Here is a 19,875-nt window from a genome sequence, read left to right as displayed (position 1 = left end):
CCCTGTATAGGTCCCTGGTGAAACCTCACGTGGGATACTGAGTACAGTTCTGGACACCGCACCTGCAAAAGGATAGAAACAGGAGGGAGTTGCTCCAGAGGGGGCTGCTAACATGGTCAGTGGTCTTCATCGTAAAGCACATGGAGAGAGACTTAAAGATCTAAACATGCACACCCGGGAGGAAAGGTGAGAGAGGGGAGGTATGAGAGAGACATTCAGATATCTCAGAGGTTTCCATGCACAGGAGGTGCAGCCTTGTTCAAAGGAGAGGAGGCTGTGGAACGAGGGGTCATGAGATGAGGGTGAAAGGGGGTAGACTCAGGAGTAACCTTAGCAAATATTTCTTTACAGAGGGTGGTGGATGTGTGGAGAAGCCTCCCAGTGGAGGTGGTGGAGACAAAACATTATCTGAATTCAGAAAAGCATGGGATAAATACAGGGGAATCTCTGAGGAAGTGATGGGAATTTTAATGCTAAATTAATTGGACGGATGAGCAGACTGGATGGGCTTATGGGTTTTTTCTGCCATTCTGCTGTTTTTCTGAACATTGTTTATGCATATTTAATCTTACATGGATATCCAATTTTCCATGTCGTTCAACAAAGTTGTACCCTTGCTCGTTAACTCTTTCCTTGTACTTCCATACTTTATCCAGCTTAGTATGTTATCCATCTATTTCCCAGTTAGCCCCCCATCCTCGTTCATTGTAATTTCCTTTCTCAGTTACTTGTGAACCGACATGATGTGTCCTACGAATGCCGGTATATAAAAATGTTAAATAAATAAAATAAATAAATCATGCTTCTATGTTTTTCTGCCAATTTCCTTATTTTATTTGAAGATTATTTCCACTGTGTAATGGATGGAAATTTGGTTCCAATTACTTAACAGAATAAAAAGTCCCAGTTTTCATTCCTTTCCTGTAGTCTTCCTGGTAGTACCCAAGCATAAGACACCTGGGTCGGTAGTGAAAATGCGCGTGACTGATTCCTTGTTGGATGTTGTCTGAATGTAAATCCTCTTTTCCACATTTCCCCTTGCCGTCGAAGCAGAGAGCAATGTTGGAGTTGGCATTATCCGTGTGAAGGCTTATTGAGTAAGGGTAGTAATCACCTAGCCACCATTCCAGTAATCCACCTCCATGGCTCTACTCTTCATTCCCATCCTCTAGTCTTTATGGATCCACAGTGTTTATCCCACGCCCCTTTGAAATCCTTCACAGTTTTAGTCTTCACCACTTCATCCGGAAGGGCATTCCAGGCATCCACCACCCTCTCCGTGAAGAAATACTTCCTGACATTGGTTCTGAGTCTTCCTCCCTGGAGTTTCAAATTGTGACCCCTAGTTCTACTGATTTTTTTCCAGTGGAAAAGGTTTGTTGTTGACCATGGATCATTAAAACCTTTCAAGTATCTGAAAGTCTGTATCCTATCAACCCTACTCCTCCTTTCCTCCAGGGTGTACATAGTTAGTATGTATTTAGTGTTCCTTACGTTGTTAAAACTGCCTGTGCGAAGTTTAAATTTTAGTAATAAAGTTTCTATGGCTTCATTTTAGGCTCTTGTGATTGCTCATTTGGACTCTTCTATGTGGGTCTCCCTGTGAGGCTCGGTGTCACTGTTAGACCTATTTTTGGACACTGTAAAATATATCTGCTGCTCTCTTGCTTACATCACTGCATTGGCTCCAGATTGTCAAGTCCAAGCTTAAGCTTCTTTGTCTTAAGTTTTGTGCATCTAGGACAAATGGTCCATCTTAGTTAAAGCCAACACTGGAACGGTCATCCTTGCTTTCTGTCCCTCATTGCTAACAACTGCAGTAAGTGAAAGAATCTTCTCCAAAGCAGGAGACCCAATCGCTGATCGCAGGAGAAGACAGAGTTCTGCATATATTGGCAAGATCATTTTAATTAAGTGTAAACTGTCCTTGAGTATGCAGTGAACAGGGAATATAGGAAAAAGGAAGTTTAACAAGGGACAAAAAAAATGGATATGAAGCTGTGTTTTGGAAGCTTTTAAAAATTTAGCGTGCAATTAGATGTGAATTTAAAAAACCCAGCGCAAGCCAAAATCAGAGGATGTGTGCTCATGCAGGGCTTACACGAAGCCGCCTTCATGCGTGTGCATCTCCCGTGGTGCACACATCTCACTTGGGTTCAGAAATGGGCATGGTTTGCGCGTGGTTTGAGTGGGGTATGGGCAGTCCGAGGCAGGACTAAGACATGCGTGGAAATACTTAAGACTAATCAGAGAAAATTATTTTCACTCAACGCACAATAAAGCTCTGGAATTTGTTGCCAGAGGATGTGGTTAGTGCAGTTAGTATAGCTGTGTTTAAAAAAGGACTGGATAAGTTCTTGGAGGAGAAGTCCATTACCTGCTATTAAGTTCACTTAGAGAATAGCCACTGCCATTAGCAATGGTTACATGGAATAGACTTAGTGTTTGGGTACTTGCCAGGTTCTTATGGCCTGGATTGGCCACTGTTGGAAACAGGATGCTGGGCTTGATGGACCCTTGGTCTGACCCAGTATGGCACGTTTTTATGTTCTTATGGGCCCAGGTCATAGTACTGCGTACGTTTATTTATGCTCTGGAGGAGGAGTAATTTAAAAAAGCCATTTCTGATAAGTTTAAAGGGTCTGAGGCACCTGGGGGGAGTGCAGGCTATTAAACCAGGGGGTTTTGAAGTCCTAAGTCTAGACTGGGTGAACTGGTGAAACTGGTTGTGACGTGGCCCCGCACCAGTTATGAACTATCTTTATGTACGTGGTAGAAACCTGCTTTATGTGGCCAGGCGCAGGCATCCTTAATATTGCGCATGTGTGCATGCGGTCAGGCCGTTTTTATAAAGTGTGTGCACAAGTTATAAAATGACTCTGCCCCTGGTGCGCACTGACCTATGCGTGTGTTTGTGCGCCCGCACGAGGGTGTGAAAGTTACTGTCTAAGTCTCGTACAAATGTGGTGTCTGTGCCACTTATATATCACTTTCCAGCCCTATTCATTCATTAGTAACTTGGTAGTTGTACAAATAAAACAATTCAGGTTTAATAAACAGCTTTTAAGTATCACATTTTGGAATAATTCTTATTCGTCAGCACCCGTTAGAAAAGGTTATTCAGCTTATTACAGCCGCAATCTCTTTCATTTACCTTTCCTCCGTGGCTCCGGAGCTGGAGACTGGTAAAAGGAGCCAGAGCTGCTCCAGAGACAGAGCAGTAGTTCTTGCAGCAGCCTGGAGCTGAATCTAGAGCCCCTCCAGAGCTGGAACTGAAAACCTGGAACATTGCCAACCCTGCTGCCTTGCACAAGATGACAAAAGGCCCCTCACAATGAGAGGGAGATTTTAAAATCCTCGCGTGTGCACAAATGGCCACATATGCTCGTAAGCGTGCCGTGTGGGAGCTTACGTGAACTCTAAGTATCCGGGAAGGTGGAGCGGGGGCTGGCACGGATGCATGTAACCCCTAGTTTTCCTCAGCTGATGCATATCACATGTACACGCCACTTTGCTCCAGCTTCTGGGGGGGGGGGGGGGGGGAGTGAGAGAGGTGGGTTGGTGTTACACAAACATTCAGAGGTATTCATTGTAAAACAACATCACTAAAAACGTTTAGACCTTATAAGTGATGAAAAGGAGTTGATATGTACAATGCAGCTAGCAGAGACTCCTCCGGTTAGAGTTTTCATCGAGATAAGGTGTAAAATTCTTTAATGATGTCAATTTTATAATGAATACCTCTGAATGTTTCTGTAACACCACCTCCCGAAAACTCACGCCAATCAAAGTGCCCCTTACAATGGTCCATATAAAGTATCAGACTGAGCCTTATAAGGAGGCTCTCTCTCTCTACAAAGCTGCAGACATATGTGCATATTTTATGAAATAGTGCGTATCTTTATGCGTGGCGAGATATGGGCGCACATGCAGCCCTTTTAAAATCTACCCATGTGAGGGGAAGAGAAATGGTTTCATCTGATTTCTGAATATCGCTAATGAAACGTCTTGCCTAAGGGAGTCGGTCACAAAGAACATGCAAGCTCTCGAGGGCAGGGATCAAGAGGCTGCATCTTTGCACTGTACACATTCAGCTGAGATTATAGAATCATCTCTAGCACTAAGGAAAGGAAAGTATCAAAAAGCTTACATACATAAACATTTTCTTTCACAAATCACTGGAAAGAGGTTGGAGGATTACATACTGTGATGCAGTACGACCTGGCCAGGGGCAGAAACAGCCAGGACACAGAAAAGCAGAAGCTGGCAGTACCAAACCTAGCCACCGGAGGGCGCTGAGGAAGGTAGCAAAGACTACACTTCCCAGGTTCCCTGAACCGACACCTGACCCCTGGCTGGAGAGGGAGCAGGAACAGGTGGAGGAAATAGAGACTGATCCCTATGACTCGTAGAAATGAAACACAGAAATGACGGCAGAAGAAGACCAAATGGCCCATCGAGTCTGCCCAGCAAGCTACGCACTTTATCCATTTTTTTTCCCTTTTTCTCTCTCCCACCTGTTACTATTGGCTTCCAGTACCCTCCAGCCCTAATTCCCCTCCACCCAATTTAGAGAGCAGCTTTGAATCTGCATCCAAGTGACTTCCATAGACTCAGCAGAGTCTATGGAAGCTGAGGAAGAGGGCGTGCCACCATGGTGGAGCTGGCCACAAAAGCCCGGCTCCTCAGAGTCTCTGGAGGAGGAGATGGAGGTAAGCTGGGGAGAGGAAAGCTCCAGCTGTTCCTCTATGGAGGTGGAATAACCAGGAGGTTGGGGGATGGTAAATCCTGGGATTATACAAGGATGTTTAAGAGAGGTTGGAAGGAAATTATGGTTTGAATGCTGTTTAACTCTGAGCTGGCTAAAGAGAACCTAAGCAGTTAGGCTTGGGGTTTGTAAGGTCAACCAGGCATTGTTGCAGGGCTGCAGCCGGTGAGGCTGCAGGACTACATTAAACCCTTTTTGTGATAAAGCCCTTTTTTTCTGTGTACTGTTTGGAAGTGCCAGGACTAGGCCTGGCACTCTGACTAGAGGCCGGGAGGAGTCCCTAGCAGTGCTGTGCATGAGCTGTACAAGTGGACGGGACCTGGTATATAAGACGAGCCGGAGGCCTGAAGCCCAGCAAAGCCCCACAGCGTGCTGAGCGGATGGGCGTGATCGTGACAATACATAGACATTCTCTTTCACAAATCACTGGAAAGGGGTTGGAGGATTACACACGTAGACGTTCCCTGTCACAAATCACTGGAAAGGGGTTGGAGGATTACACACGTAGACGTTCCCTGTCACAAATCACTGGAAAGGGGTTGGAGGATTACACACGTAGACGTTCCCTGTCACAAATCACTGGAAAGGGGTTGGAGGATTACACACGTAGACATTCTCTTTCACAAATCACTGGAAAGAGGTTGGAGGATTACACACGTAGACGTTCTCTTTCACAAATCACTGGAAAGAGGTTGGAGTATTTTACTTTCATGAAATGAATTGCATAGTGCATTTTGCCACTTCCAGTTACCATTTTTTAATATTTATTGATTTAAATATAATTCACGCCTACTGATACCCAGGCCTACCAAAGCTTACAAAATAGTCACATGAAGACCCAAGGTTTGAATTTCAAAAAATGGACTTTGTCAAAATGGGGACTTACCTGGAGGTAGAACAAGAAGACTGGGAGAAAAGGAGAGAGGTGGAAGAACAAACTAAAAGGAGCAATTACAAAGGCAACAAATCTATATCTTAGAAAAATAAACAAAAGCAAGAGAAATAAGAAACCAAGGTTGTGGCTGCTAAAATAAAAGCAAAAAGAACAGTGTTCTAGAAGTATAAAGGATCCCAAAAAGAGGAACACAGGGAAGAATATCTGGTGAAACTGAGGGAGACAAAGAAAGAAATAAGGAAAGCCAGAGAGGTGACAAAACATTTTTCAGATATATCAGAGAAAGATCTGAAGTGGTATAGTGAAACTAAAAGGTAAAAATAATATTTCTGCCATTTCTTCATCTCTCTACACTCATTGATCAAACAAATACTTCATTTCCTCACCACCACCAAAGAAATGGAGTCCATCCTAAAAAAGCGCAGACCTTCCTCCCACCCGTGACACCATCCCCACCAAAGCACTTCTATCTCTCCCAACCTCCATCGCTAAATCCATAGCTGACTTTATCAATTCCTCCCTCTCCACGGGCACAGTCCCCGACACACTCAAACAAGCAGTAATTAAGCCTCTTCTCGAGAAACCCTCCCTAGACCCGAAGGATCTTGCCAACTTTTGCCCCACCTCTAACCTCCCATTTATAGCCAAAATAATGGAAAGAGTCGTCAACACACAACTGACAGACTACCTTGAAAACCACAATATCCTTCACCCTGCTCAATTTGGCTTCCGTAAACACTTTAATACGGAATCCCTCCTTCTCTCCCTCTCCGATCACCTCCTCAGGGGCATGGACCAAGGGAACAGCTACATCCTTGCCCTTCTCGATATTTCAGCAGCATTTGACACCATATGCCACAACCATCTCATCACCTGTCTAAAAGACATTGGCATCTCAGGCTTAGCCCTCCTCTGGTTCTCTTCCTACCTCTCTAACAGAAAATTCCTTGTGAAAATAGGTAATGCCTTATCAGCCCCCCATCCCCTCCTCCATGGAGTCCCGCAGGGTTTCTGTCTCCTCCACCCTTTTCAATATCTACCTCACCCCACTATGTCAACTTCTCTCAGATCTCAAACTAAAATTCTTTCTATATGCTGATGATGTTCAAATCATCATACCTATACACACCTCCATATCCGGTGCCTTAACCCACTGGGAAACCTGCCTCAAATCAATCATCTCCCTTCTCACCAATCTCCATCTCTCACTCAACACTAAAAAAAAAACTGAACTACTACTCATTTCTCACCACTCTACCCCTAAACCTTCATTAACCTCTGACCCAGCTTTCAATCTCATCACCACACAACCATCTGTCAGAGACCTGGGAGTTCTTATTGACCAACAACTAAACATGAAGAAACACGTCAGCTCCATCCTTAAAGACAGATTCTTCAAACTTATGGTGCTAAAGAAACTCAAACCCTTACTACATTCCTATGACTTTCGAACTGTGATCTAAACCACTCTATCATCAAAACTGGATTACTGCAATTCACTCTTCCTAGGACTCCCTTCCTCCACCATAAGACCACTACAAATGCTCCAAAATGCCGTGGCAAGAATCATATCAAATGTCCGCAAAACCGACCATATAACTCCCATTCTTAAAGACCTGCACTGGCTCCCCATCCACTCTTGCATTCTGTACAAAACGCTCACAATCATCCACAAAGCCATTCACTCCCACCACTCCAACTGGCTTGACCACCCTTTCACCCCCACAGTCAAATTGTCCCACCAGGTCAATCAACAAGGGATCCCTTTATGTGCCCTCTTTAAAATTGGCACACCTTTCCACCACAAGGGAACGTGCCATCTCAATCGCAGGCCCCTCACATTGGAACACTCTGCCATCAACACTCCGTCTCGAATCCTGTCATTTCAAATTTAGAAAGAAACTAAAAACATGGCTTTTCACACAAGCATTCCCCGACTAGCTACTTTCGCCTTTCCCCAGTTTACTCTTCTGTTTTCCCCTGAGCATACCCCGCCTCCATCCTTAATACCATGCGAATCTGTACACCTATGCATTCTTGTACATAATGTATATAATTAACATATGTTATTGTTATCTACCTCTATATATATTAATAGTTGCAATATGTTAAGAACCGACGCTTTGAACCTTAATTCCTTAGGTTCAGAACCTTTTTGCCAGTTGCTCTGTATTTCTATGCCTCTCTATGTGTTCACACGGCCCATACCTTATTATTCCCTGTTTAATGTACTTCCAAACTTTTGTTATAATGTAAACCGATGTGATGTACACACTAACACCGGTATATAAAAAACTTTAAATAAATAAATACATTTCGGTGTTCACTAAAGAAGACCCTGGAGAAAGGACCCTCGCTAGTTAACAAGACTGTGGATGGGGGTGGAGTAGACAAAACTCTGTTTACAGAAGAGAATGAATGGGAAGATCTAGGAAAAGTGAAAGTGGACAAAGCCATGGGGCCTGATGTGGTTCATCCCAGGATGCTGAGGGATCCCTGGAAATGGGAGTGGTGCCGAGTGATTGGAGAAGAGTGGTGGTGGTCCCTCTTCACAAGAGTGGGAGTAGAGAGGAGGATGGAAACTACAGACTGGTTAGCATCACCTCAGTGGTGGGAAAATTGATGGAGACTCTGTTGAAGGAAAGGATAGCGAACTATCTACAGTCAGAAGAATTGCTGGACCCGAGGCAGCATGGATTCACCTGGGGAAGGTACTGTCAGACGAATCTGATTTTTTTGATTGGGCGACTAAAGAATTGGATCAGGGAAGAGCGCTCAATGTGATTTACTTGGATTTTATTAAAGCTTTTGATATGGTCCCACATAGAAGACTTATGAACAAAATGAGAAGCTTGGGGGTTGGTGGCAAGGTAGCGTGGATTGTAAACTGGTTGACTGACAGGTGACAGCGTGTAATGATAAATGGAACCTTCTCTGAAGAAAGAACGGTGTTAAGTGCAGTGCCACGGGGATCGGTTTTGGGACCGATTCTGGTCAATAACTTTGTGAGGACCTGGCAGAAGGGATAGAAGGTAAAGCTTATCTGTTTCCGGATGATACTAAGATCTGCAACAGAGTGGACACACCTGAAGGAGTGGAGGGAATGACAAGTGATTTAAGAATACTTGAAGAGTGGTCGAAGATTTGACAGGTAGAATTAAATGCCAAGAAGTGCAGAGTCGTGCATCCTGGGTGTAGCAATCCAAAAGAGCTTTGTGTGATGCATGGTGAAAGACTGATGCACGGGACTGGGAGAGGGACCTTGGTGTGATAGTGTCTGATGATGTGGAGATGGCAAAGCAATCTGACAAGGCGATAGCTAAAGCCAGAAGAATGCTGAGCTGCATAGAGAGAGGAATAACCATTAAGAAAAAGGAGGTGATAATGTCCTTGTACAGGTCCTTGGTGAGGCCTCACTTGAAGTACTGTGTTCAGTACTGGAGCTGTTATCTAAAAAAGGATAAAGACAAGATGGAGGCAGTCCAGAGAAGAGCGACCAAAATGGTGAGGGGTCAGCATTGGAAGACGTATGAGGAGAGGCTGAAGGATCTGAATATGTGCACCCTGGAGGAGAGGAGGTGCAGGGGAGATAGGATACAGACCTTCAGATACCTGAAAGGTTTAATGATGCACAATCATCAAACCTTTTCTGTTGGAAAAAAATCAATACAACTAGGGTTCATGAAATAAAACTCCAGGGAGGATGACTCAGAAACAATGTCAGGAAATATTTGTTCACAGATGCCTGGAATGCCCTGCCAGAGGAGGTGATGAAGACAAAAACAGTGAAGGAACTCAAAGGGGTGTGGGATAAACACTGTGGATTCCTATAGGCTAGAGTTGGAAATAAGGAAATGGGGGTAACTTGCTGGTGTGGCAGTTGGTACCCAAAACATCATAGCTTTGATACTGTTAATGCAACTCCATCATTGCTCTCTGCTTCAATGGCAGTGAGAAAAGGGGAATTCGATTAATACCAACAAGGGCCCCGACGTCTACAGTTTGGGAAACAAATAAACATGGGGGTAACTTGCTGATGCGGTGCTTACTACCCTTAATCACTAAGCCTGATACTTTTGATGCAACTCCAACATTGCTCTCTGTTTTCATGGCAGGGATTAAGGGAAACTGGATTCAAACAGCATTCGAGGGCCCTGACTTTTTACGGTCTGGGAAATTGATAAGCATGAGGGTAACCTGCACAGTGCAGCAGATACTGGCATAAGCTTGCTGGGCAAACTAGGTGGATCATTTGGTCCTTTTCTGCTGTCATTTCTGTTTCTATGTAAACATACACAATAAAACACGACATTAAAACAATAAGGCCAATATTCATAATCAATCAATAAGGCCAATATACATAAGAAATTGCCATGCTGGGTCAGACCAAGGGTCCATCAAGCCCAGCATCCTGTTTCCAACAGTGGCCAAACCAGGCCACAAGAACCTGGCAATTACCCAAACACTAAGAAGATCCCATGCTACTGATGCAATTAATAGCAGTGGCTATTCCCTAAGTAAACTTGATTAATAGCCGTTAATGGACTTCTCCTCCAAGAACTTATCCAAACCTTTTTTAAACCCAGCTACACTAACTGCACTAACCACATCCTCTGGCAACAAATTCCAGAGCTTTATTGTGCGTTGAGTGAAAAAGAATTTTCTCCGATTAGTCTTAAATGTGCTATTTGCTATCTTCATGGAATGCCCCCTAGTCCTTCTATTATTCGAAAGAATAAATAACCGGGACACATCTACTCGTTCTAGACCTCTCATGATTTTAAACACCTCTATCATATCCCCCCTCAGCTGTCTCTTCTCCAAGCTGAAAAGTCCTAACCTCTTCAGCCTTTCCTCATAGGGGAGCTGTTCCATCCCCCTTATCATTTTGGTTGTCCTTCTCTGTACCTTCTCCATCGCAACTATATCTTTTTTGAGATGTGGCGACCAGAATTGTACACAGTATTCAAGGTGCGGTCTCACCATGGAGCGATACAGAGGCATTATGACATTTCCCGCTCTATTAACCATTCACTTCCTAATAATTCCTAACATTCTGTTTGCTTTTTTGACTGCTGCAGCACACTGAGCCGACTATTTCAATGTATTAGTCATATGATGCCTAGATCTTTTTCCTGGGTGGTAGCACCTAATATGGAACCTAACATCGTGTAACTACAGCAAGGGTTATTTTTCCCTATGTGCAACACCTTGCACTTGTCCACATTAAATTTCATCTGCCATTTGGATGCCCAATCTTCCAGTCTCACAAGGTCCTCCTGCAATTTATCATAATCCGCTTGTGATTTAACTACTCTGGATAATTTAGTATATCAAAACCAGACAGACTAAATATAATTATGAGATAACTACAATAGAGCCAGGTAAAATTAAACTTCATACATAATTTCTTAATAATAAAAGCACTTTAAAATTAGTATTAGGTTTAGAACAGTCAAGGAAAAGCTTGTTTGAACAAATAGGTTTTTAGCAGACCCTTAAACTGTTTGGGACACTCAATCGCCCTAAGTTTGTAAGGAAGAACATTCCAGAATGATAGTGCAGCCATGCAAAATGCACATTTGCATGTGACAGAAAGCCTGGCTTGTTTCACTGAAAGGATATCAGGCAAATCTATCTGGGATGATCTTGTGGGATTCTCATGTGCAACATTGTGGTTTGCCCAAGTAATGAACTGATTGGCAATAACTTGTGAGTTAACATAATCCCAGGATCAACAGTAGCAGAAGCAGAGGATATGTCAAACATATGCCGACATGGACTCTAGACCCCTTCTCACTGAATCAAATAGAGTAACAACATTTCAGGACTCAAGGAGCGCCTGAAACTATGGATCCCTAAAGGAAAGGGTGCATGGGGGTAACTGGGGGTAACTTGCTGGTGTGGCAGTTGCTACCCTTAACAATTAGGCCTTGATACAGTTAATGCAGCTCCATCATTGCCCTCTGCTTCAACAGCAGTGGGAAAAGGGGAATTGGATTCAGCAGCAACCAACAAGGGCCCCGACGTTTACGGTTTGGGGAACAAATAAACATGAGGGTAACTTGCTGATGCGGCGCTTACTACCCTTAATCACTAAGCCTGATACTTTTGATGCAGCTACAACATTGCTCTCTGCTTTTCTGGTCTGGGAAACAGATAAGCATGGGGGTGACCTGCACAGTGTAGCAGATACTGGCATAAGCTTGCTGGGCAGACTGGGTGGATCATTTGAAGACCTTGTGATCCTCAAACTTGGCCAATTGCTTGAGAACAACCAACTCAAGTTCAGCAGAAATCCTGCAGATGACATAGGCCTGTATTTAGTCATCATTAAAAAATTAAGGTTAGACTTCTTTTTAGCACAAGCGCAATGATGCCTGCTTCAGGGCCTCTGGCAGGTAATCTTCTTTCAGAGAAAAATGAACCAAAGATGTTAAAAAGGTGCCTTTTATTGTTTTTAACAGCACAACACTGCATATTGCAGGTGTGGACTTTGGGCTGAGGTAGAGTTGGCGTAACCTGCAAGAAGGAGCCCTACAGGTCCTCATTGTCGGTTGGTGGAGTTGACGGGAGCAGAAACCCAGCTGGAACTTCATCAGTACCAGACCAATTTCCCCTTAGGTTGAGCCCTCAGGTGCCGGGGTCAGCTATACTTAGGCACGGGTCTCTAGAGAGGTGAACATACAAGTAGGTGCAGTTGCAGGCCAAAATACAGGCAGAGTTGGTGTCCAAGCAGTGGTCAAGCCAAGGATCACGCAGGGAAGCAAAAGTGGATGGCAAAGAACAGCACAAGCAGGAGAGAAGACACTGGAGACAAAAGCGGAGACTGACCATGAAGAACGCAAGGAACCAGAGACTGACCATAAGAAGGAAAAAGACGAACACAAGCCAGACAGCCACACAGGATGCAGGAGCAAAGACCAGGAATATGGCTCACACAAGAATGCAGGAACTCAAAAACACTACCAAGAACAAATGCAGAACAGGAACACAGGAATGCTGAGTCCATGCACACTTCTGGAAGCTGGGTGAGCAGGCCTTATTTAGTGGAGGTGCTGCGGGAAGTTCCCACCGTAGGTCCTTCAAATAGCAGCAGGTCTGGCATGCATGTGCCTAAAGAGAGCCCCTGCCAGCGCATCTCTCTTCTTCAGTATGTCAGCCCTTCCCATTGCTGTGGTCCGCTGTTCGATCATTTGGGGTCTTGCCCTAGCATCAGAGGCATTTGTTGAGGCCATGTGGCTGGAGGAAAAATGCAGACCACCAAGTGTAATAGTAGTCCCCCTGCTTTAACACCCTCCTTGAGGGTCTCTGCTTCCTGGGATGAGCAGTGTGGAATGCCTTTAATAGATTAGTATCCAAGATATTGGAGGCAGGCTCCCAAGTATTCTCAGAGCTGTACCCCTTCCAGGTGACGAGGTACTCCCATTTCTTGCCCCATCACCTGCAATCCCAAACTTTGTTTACATCATATATCATGTTATCCTCAGAGGACACTTCTTGAGGCTGAGGTGGTTTCCTAGTGGGCCAGTAGACAATTAATGGCTTTACCAGGGAAACATAAAATACATTATGAATGCCCAATGTGGGGGGCAGCTGGAGTTGGTAGGTCACGGGCCTAATTTGTCACAGGATGGTGAATTTTCCAATGTAGTGGGAAGCAAGCCTCATGGATAGTATTCAGAGGCATATGTGGCACATGCTTGGCCACACTCTCTCACGGGGCTTGAACTGTGGAGCGTGCCTCCAATGTGCATTAGTAAATCTTTTGGCCTTCTCAGCTGCCTCCTGGAGCATCTTGGTGGTATAGGTCCAGAGGTCTCTGAGTTCCTGTGCAGTCAGCTGGACCACAGGAGAGACAGCAGAGGCTACAACTGTTACCTGTAGACTGTCTGGAAGGGTGATGATCCTGTGGCTGTACAGACAGAGAAAACTCTGCCCATGGAAGAAGGGATACCCAGTTGTCCTGGCATTCATTAGTGTAGGCTCTGAGGAAGGTCTTTAGTGTATGATTAGTACGTTCAGATTGCCCATTTTCCTGGGGATGGTAAGCAGTTGTGAAGACCAAGAAAATGCTGAATTTCACACAGAGTGACTGCCAGTATCTGACTGTGAACTGCACACCATGGTCAGGCACAATGTGTTTGGCCAGTCCGTGTAAGTGGAAGACTTCCCATTGGGTGTGAATAGACATGCCAATTCAGGTGCCATTGGTAGTTCTGGAAGTGGAAAAAAGTGGGTCATCTTTGAAAAGCAGTCAACTATGACCCAGAAAATAGAGGAGCCATTAGAGAGGGAGGTCCACTATGAAGTCAGTGAACAAGTGGGTCTGGGGTTTCTGCTGCGCACAGGTGGGACAGGAGTCCACATAAGCCTGGTCCAAGCCTGTCCAGGGTGTCCTGTAACATGGGAGTAATGGAACCATCGTAATCCCTTTTCTCTGCGTTTGCTTGGAACAACTGGCCTCCCTGGTGTGGCAGTCACGGTGATGGTTAGGAGGATCCTGGCTGGATCAATGATGTACTTGAGGGGTTCTGGAGTGTCCTCTACTTGGAAGGAGTGGGAAAGCACATCCGCTTGGACGTTCTTGAGTGCTGGTCGATACCTAAGATTGAAATCAAAACGTGCAAAAAACAGAGACTAGCGGGCCTGTTGGGAGTTCAATTGTTGAGTATGGTGAATGTGTTCCAGATTCTTATGATTGATGTAAATGTTAATATGGTATTCTGCACCCTCTAGCCAATGACACCATTTTTCCAGTGCTAGTTTGATTGCAGGAGTTCCCTATCATTGATCCCATAGTTGTATTCAACCGGTGAAAATTTCATTGAAAAGGAAGAGCAAGGATAAAGAATGCCATTGTAAGAATGCTGGCTTAAAATGGCCCCTATCCTCAAGGAGAAGGCATCGACTTCAATGATGAAGGGACAAGTTGGGTTCGGGTGACAAAGACAGGATTTCTGTACAATTCTGGTCACTGCATCTCAAAAAAGATATAGTTGCGATGGAGAGGGTACAGAGAAGGGCAACCAAAATGATAAAGGGGATGGAACAGCTTCCCTATGAGGAAAGACTAAAGAGGTTAGGACTTTTTAGCTTGGAGAAGAGACGGCTGAGGGGGGATGTGATAGAGGTGTTGAAAATCATGAGAGGTCTAGAACGGGTAGATGTGAATCTGTTATTTACTCTTTCAGATAATAGAAAGACTAGGGGGCACTCCATGAAGTTAACATGTGGCACATTTAAAACTAATCGAGAGAGTTCTTTTTCACTCAATGCACAATTAAACTCTGGAATTTGTTGCCAGAGGATGTGGTTAGTGCAGTTAGTGTAGCTGTGTTTAAAAAAGGATTGAATAAGTTCTTGGAGGAGAAGTCCATTACCTGCTATTAATTAAGTTGACTTAGGGAATAGCCACTGCTCTTACTAGCAACGGTAACATGGAATAGACTTAGTTTTTGGGTACTTGCCAGGTTCTTATGGCCTGGATTGGCCACTGTTGGAAACAGGATGCTAGGCTTGATGGACCCTTGGTCTGACCCAGTATGGCATGTTCTTAAGGTATCTTTCAAATCTTAAAGTTAAATGGCAGTGGGTGGCCAGAGCTTGGTGTTAGCCTCTTCTCAAGTGAGGGTGGTGAGAGGCGCAGTGATTTTGAAGTAATTGGCGATGAAGTGTCTTTAATAGTTGGCAAAGCTCAAAACCTTCTGCAGAGCCTGTAGTCCAATTGGCTGGGGCCAATCCTGGAAACTTTTGAGTTTGTCTGGGTCCATGCAAACCCTTTGAAGACAATGTATCCTAGGAAGGGAAGACTCTACTTTTCAAAGGCACTTTGTGTTTTACATGCAACTGGTTGTCCTGAAGATGCTGAAGCATCTGGTGAGCCTCTTGGCAATGGGAGTTAAGATCTTTGGAGAAGATGAAGATGTCATCAAAGTACACAACAACCTTTTAGATGCTGAGGAGGCTGTATAGAAATGATTAAATAAATAAAATAGAGTCCATTAGAGGATGTCATTAACAATCTCATTCATCATCTTTTGAAAGACAGCAGGGGCATTACATAAACCCAAGGGCACACTAGGTACTCGTAATGCCCATCCCATGTTTTGAGCACTGTCTTCCAGGTTGTAAGCTCCTCAGAGATTAGGCTTTGTGAAGATCCTCACCCCTTGAAGGTGGTCAAATAATTCTGAGATCAATGGCAAGGGGTACAAGTCCTTCTTGGTAATTGGTAATCTCTCCTCCACAAGGGATCGCACCATCTCCATTGCTGGTCCCACGCGATGGAACTCTCTTCCCACCTTTCTTTGACTTGAGCCCTGTACCACCAAATTCAAAAAGAAATTAGACATGGCTCTTTAAGCAGGCTTACCCTGACTAGACACTGACCTCCCTCATTCCTATGCTAACCCCCACTTTGACCTGATCCTTGTATATAGTTTTTGTTACTATGTCATGTTACTTGCAGTATATTACCTGTTATTTGCATTATATTTCTTTTGCTCTGCTTCTGGCTTCTCCTCTGCCTCATTCGGTCCTTTGCCCCCCCCCCCCCCCGTCCCTGTTTTATGTACTTTCCTCCTGTCAGTTCAGATGTAAACTGGTATGATGTTGCACACTAATGTCGGTATATAAAAGTGTAAAATAAATAAATAAATTGCGTTTAATCCTCAGTAGTTGATGCAGGGGCAAAGCGATCCATCCTTCTTGGAGACAAAGAAAAAACTGGCACCAGACAAAGAGGTGGTAGGCCAAATGAACCCCTGATCAAGGTTTTCATGGATGTATTCAGACATCACCTTGGACTTTGGGAGATACAATGGGTAAAACTGGCCTCACAGAAGTTTGGAGTCAGGCAACAACTCAATCACAGAGGCATACTCTGTGTGGTGTTGAGAGATTCAGCTTTTTTCTGAGAGAATGTCGGCAAAATCACTGTACTGTGGGAGGATTCCTGGTGAGTGTCCAGATGAGAGTTAAGGTTTTCCATGGAGGCTGCCAAGATCTTGAAGAACCTCTGCTGTTCTTGGAGTTTATGGACTATACCTGGAATGGCCTGAAGAGCTGAAGTGTCTGAGTCCATTGCTTCTGCAATCTGATACAGGCGTGGACCCTTGGGCTGAGGTGGAGTTGGTGAAACCTACAGGGAGGAGCCCTGCAGGTCCCCACCATCTGCTGGCAGAGTTCACAGGAGCAAAGGCCCAACTGGAGCTTCACCAATACCAGCCCATGTTCCTCATAGGTTGAGCCATCTGGTGCCAGGACAAGTTGGGCTTAGGCATAGGTCTCTGTGAAAGTGAAAATCCAATGATAGGCACAGTTGCAGACCAGGGCCTAGTGTAGGTGAGATATAGGTGGAGTCCATGTCCAGGCAGAGGTCAAGCCAAGGATCTGTCCGAGGAACATAGAGAGAAGGAAAAGCAGACAGGAGGCAAGGAACAGCACAAGCAGGAGAGAAGACAGTGAAGACTGGAGACTAAGGTGAAGACTGACCAAAGAGAAGGCAAGGAACCAGAGACTGACCACAGGGAAGAAAAGGATTGATGAACACAAACCATACAGCCACACAGGAAGCAGAAACAAGGACCGGGAGCACGAAAGGAACATGGAGCACACAGGAATTCAGGAACTCAGGAACAATGGCAAAAGAGGAACATAGGAACGCTGAGGCAATGCACATTTCCAGAGAAGATGACCTATTGCCGTGGCAGGGAGTGCAGGATGAGCAGGCCTTATATAGTAGAGATGTGAATTGGAACCAGAATCTGTTCGGATTTCAGTTCCGATTCACATCTCTATAGATGTGAATCGGAACCAGAATCTGTTCGGATTTCAGTTCAGATTCACATCTCTATTATATAGTGAAGGGGCAGTGACGTCATCTGGAGGCACCACGGGAAGCTTTCGCAGCAGATCTGGTGCATGTGCACCTAAAGACAGCCTCTGTCAGCACTGGCATCTCTCTCTCTCTCCTTCAGCGTGTCAGGCCTTCCCGACATGGCGTTCTGCCGTGCGATCATTTGGGGATCTGTCCTGGTGTCAGATGTTTGTCGAGGCCACGGGGCTGGAGGTAAGAATGAGGGTCAGTGGGATGGAAGTGTGAACTGCTGAGCGTAAAACAACAAGAATTCAGAGGAGAAAAAGGATTCACCTTAGAAGTAACGTTTAAGATATCGAATTCACCTACCACTTTAAGTGTGTCCCATTTCACATCAAAGATTTCCGGGATTGGTTAAAAGCATTGAGGAATTTTGGCAAAGTTTTCAGAAACGTTCTCCATTTTGCTTTCAGGAAATAACATTTACTCATTACTCTTAAAAGGAATCTGATTTTTTACTAAATTGGAATTGGTATCAGTAGTCAAGCTCTGAACTATGGAAAAAGAAACTTCAGGTGTTTACCATTCTTTTGGATCATTGCATTAAAAATTTAACATTTAGCTTTATCAGTTTGGGATTTATAAAGACCCAGCTTGTGAATAGCTCATGAGTGTGTAGTTTTCTCCTTTCAGTTTTATGTAGCAGAGTAGAGCGGCTCCAGAATCTCAGCTCTAAATCCAAGTTCTGGAGCCTTGCTCTATTCTGATTCCAGCTCCGGCTGCAGAGCACCAGATCTGCTCTGGCTTCGAGCTCCAGAGCCCAAGTCCCAGCTATTCCTGTTAGGCAGATCTCCAGTGTGTAGGCTAGTAGTTGTTTCTAAACGGTTCAATGTGTTTTTATTTGGTTTTAATGTTCTGTACGCCATTTTGGACAACCTTTTAGGTGCTGAGCAGGCAAAATAGACATGATGAAATAAATAAAATGGAGGCCACTATCTGGCTGAGCAAGTTAATCAGAGAAACGTTTTTGGCTAACCTGATGTATGAGATATTCAGTGGCACGGCTGCACTGCTGAATATACTCAGCTCTCACACAGGCAGCTGAAGACGTTTATTCAATAGCTGTGCTAGTAATGTGGATAAGGCTGCCGGATAAGTGGCACTGCCCGGAGCGCCCCTAACTTAGCTTACAAACAGCTGGCTATGCGGTGGTCACTCAGCACAGCCGAATATTCAAGCAGTGCCACGTGGCCAGCTAAGTCTGAACTTAAACTAGCTAAGTGGTGCTGAACATCGACCTCGTACTAAATAAATCTTCTCATCTCTTCCAGTGGGGAAAGTGGAGCTGGGAAAACCGAAAGCACCAAACTGCTACTGAAGTTCTTTTCCATCATGAGCCAAACCTCGTGTGGAGCTGCCATCCTGGAGAAGAACGGCCGTGTGGAAGACGCCATCGTGGAGAGCAGGTACCGGGAGGCAGGAGAGGCGCTGCCCTGTCAGGATCAGAGAGAGCAGACATATTCTGTCCAGACAGGGAAGGGCTCACAAATATTAGTATCTCTGCGCTCTTCAGCCAGATTCATTGCTACATGGCAGTGCGATACAGATGTATGCAGTTGTGTGTGTGAGACAGGTTTGGGGCAGGCAGCAGGAGAAGGTGGGCAGAGAGTGCTGTAGCAGCAGGAGTTGAGGTCCTAAATGAGTGAGTGTGTGTCTGTGTGGTGTGTTGTGTACTGCATGAGGTTAATAGTGAAACAAATCACAAAAAAAAGGATAACAGATAACTTATCAGAGAAAGTCAGTGTGATAAACATCCCGCTGAATATCCAAAGTCATTCGGGTATATGAAGCTGGATAACTGAAACCTAATGGCTATGTGTCAGTATCACCAGTTAGGATCGAAAGTTATCCCCAGTAACTTAACCAGCCGTATTGAAATAATATGGCCAGTAAAGTGCTGACAGAAGAAACTCAAAACAGCTGAGGGACCTGCCAGCCCAGTACCTCACTCCCACCATCGCAGTGCACTTCAGCCCCCAAGCTCCTAGCAAAGATAGTTAAAAAGTATATTTATATATTTAATGACGTATCTCCATATACGTCTTCCGCCAGGTCTCTCCTCCCAACCATAACCACTGGACTGCCAGGATCATGGTGCATGCAGACGGCTCCTGCTGGCTTTCACTGATTTATTCTGACAGCATTGCTGGAAGCTGCTGGAACCAGTTTGTGTGAATTGCAATCCCAGTGGCACAGAGGGTTTTGGGGGGTGCCAGAAAGGGGCAGGAGGCTTACAGTTGGTGTGGTGAAGGGGTGGCTCTGTGTAAACGTGCATTGGTATGTGTTGGGTTAGCATGTGCATATATGATTGTGCTCTGTGTTGACATGCCA

The 19,875-nt window shown here is 44.8% G+C and overlaps 1 protein-coding gene across 1 annotated transcript in view; it reads left to right on the top strand.

Annotated features, from left to right (window-relative positions):
* The window catches only part of LOC115093339 (unconventional myosin-X-like), a 556,890-nt gene that overhangs the window by 25,475 nt on the left and 511,540 nt on the right, over positions 1 to 19,875 (top strand). Inside the window, exon 4 of the mRNA XM_029604967.1 lies at positions 18,816 to 18,950. Coding sequence (XP_029460827.1) covers positions 18,816 to 18,950 — 135 coding nt within the window. The remainder of the gene's footprint in view (positions 1 to 18,815; positions 18,951 to 19,875) is intronic.

The sequence above is a fragment of the Rhinatrema bivittatum genome, chromosome 6, assembly GCF_901001135.1.
Source record: "Rhinatrema bivittatum chromosome 6, aRhiBiv1.1, whole genome shotgun sequence".
In the NCBI taxonomy this organism is placed as follows: domain Eukaryota; kingdom Metazoa; phylum Chordata; class Amphibia; order Gymnophiona; family Rhinatrematidae; genus Rhinatrema; species Rhinatrema bivittatum.
Note: the sequence above shows the minus strand (reverse complement) of the source record. Positions and strands in the feature narration are given on the sequence as shown.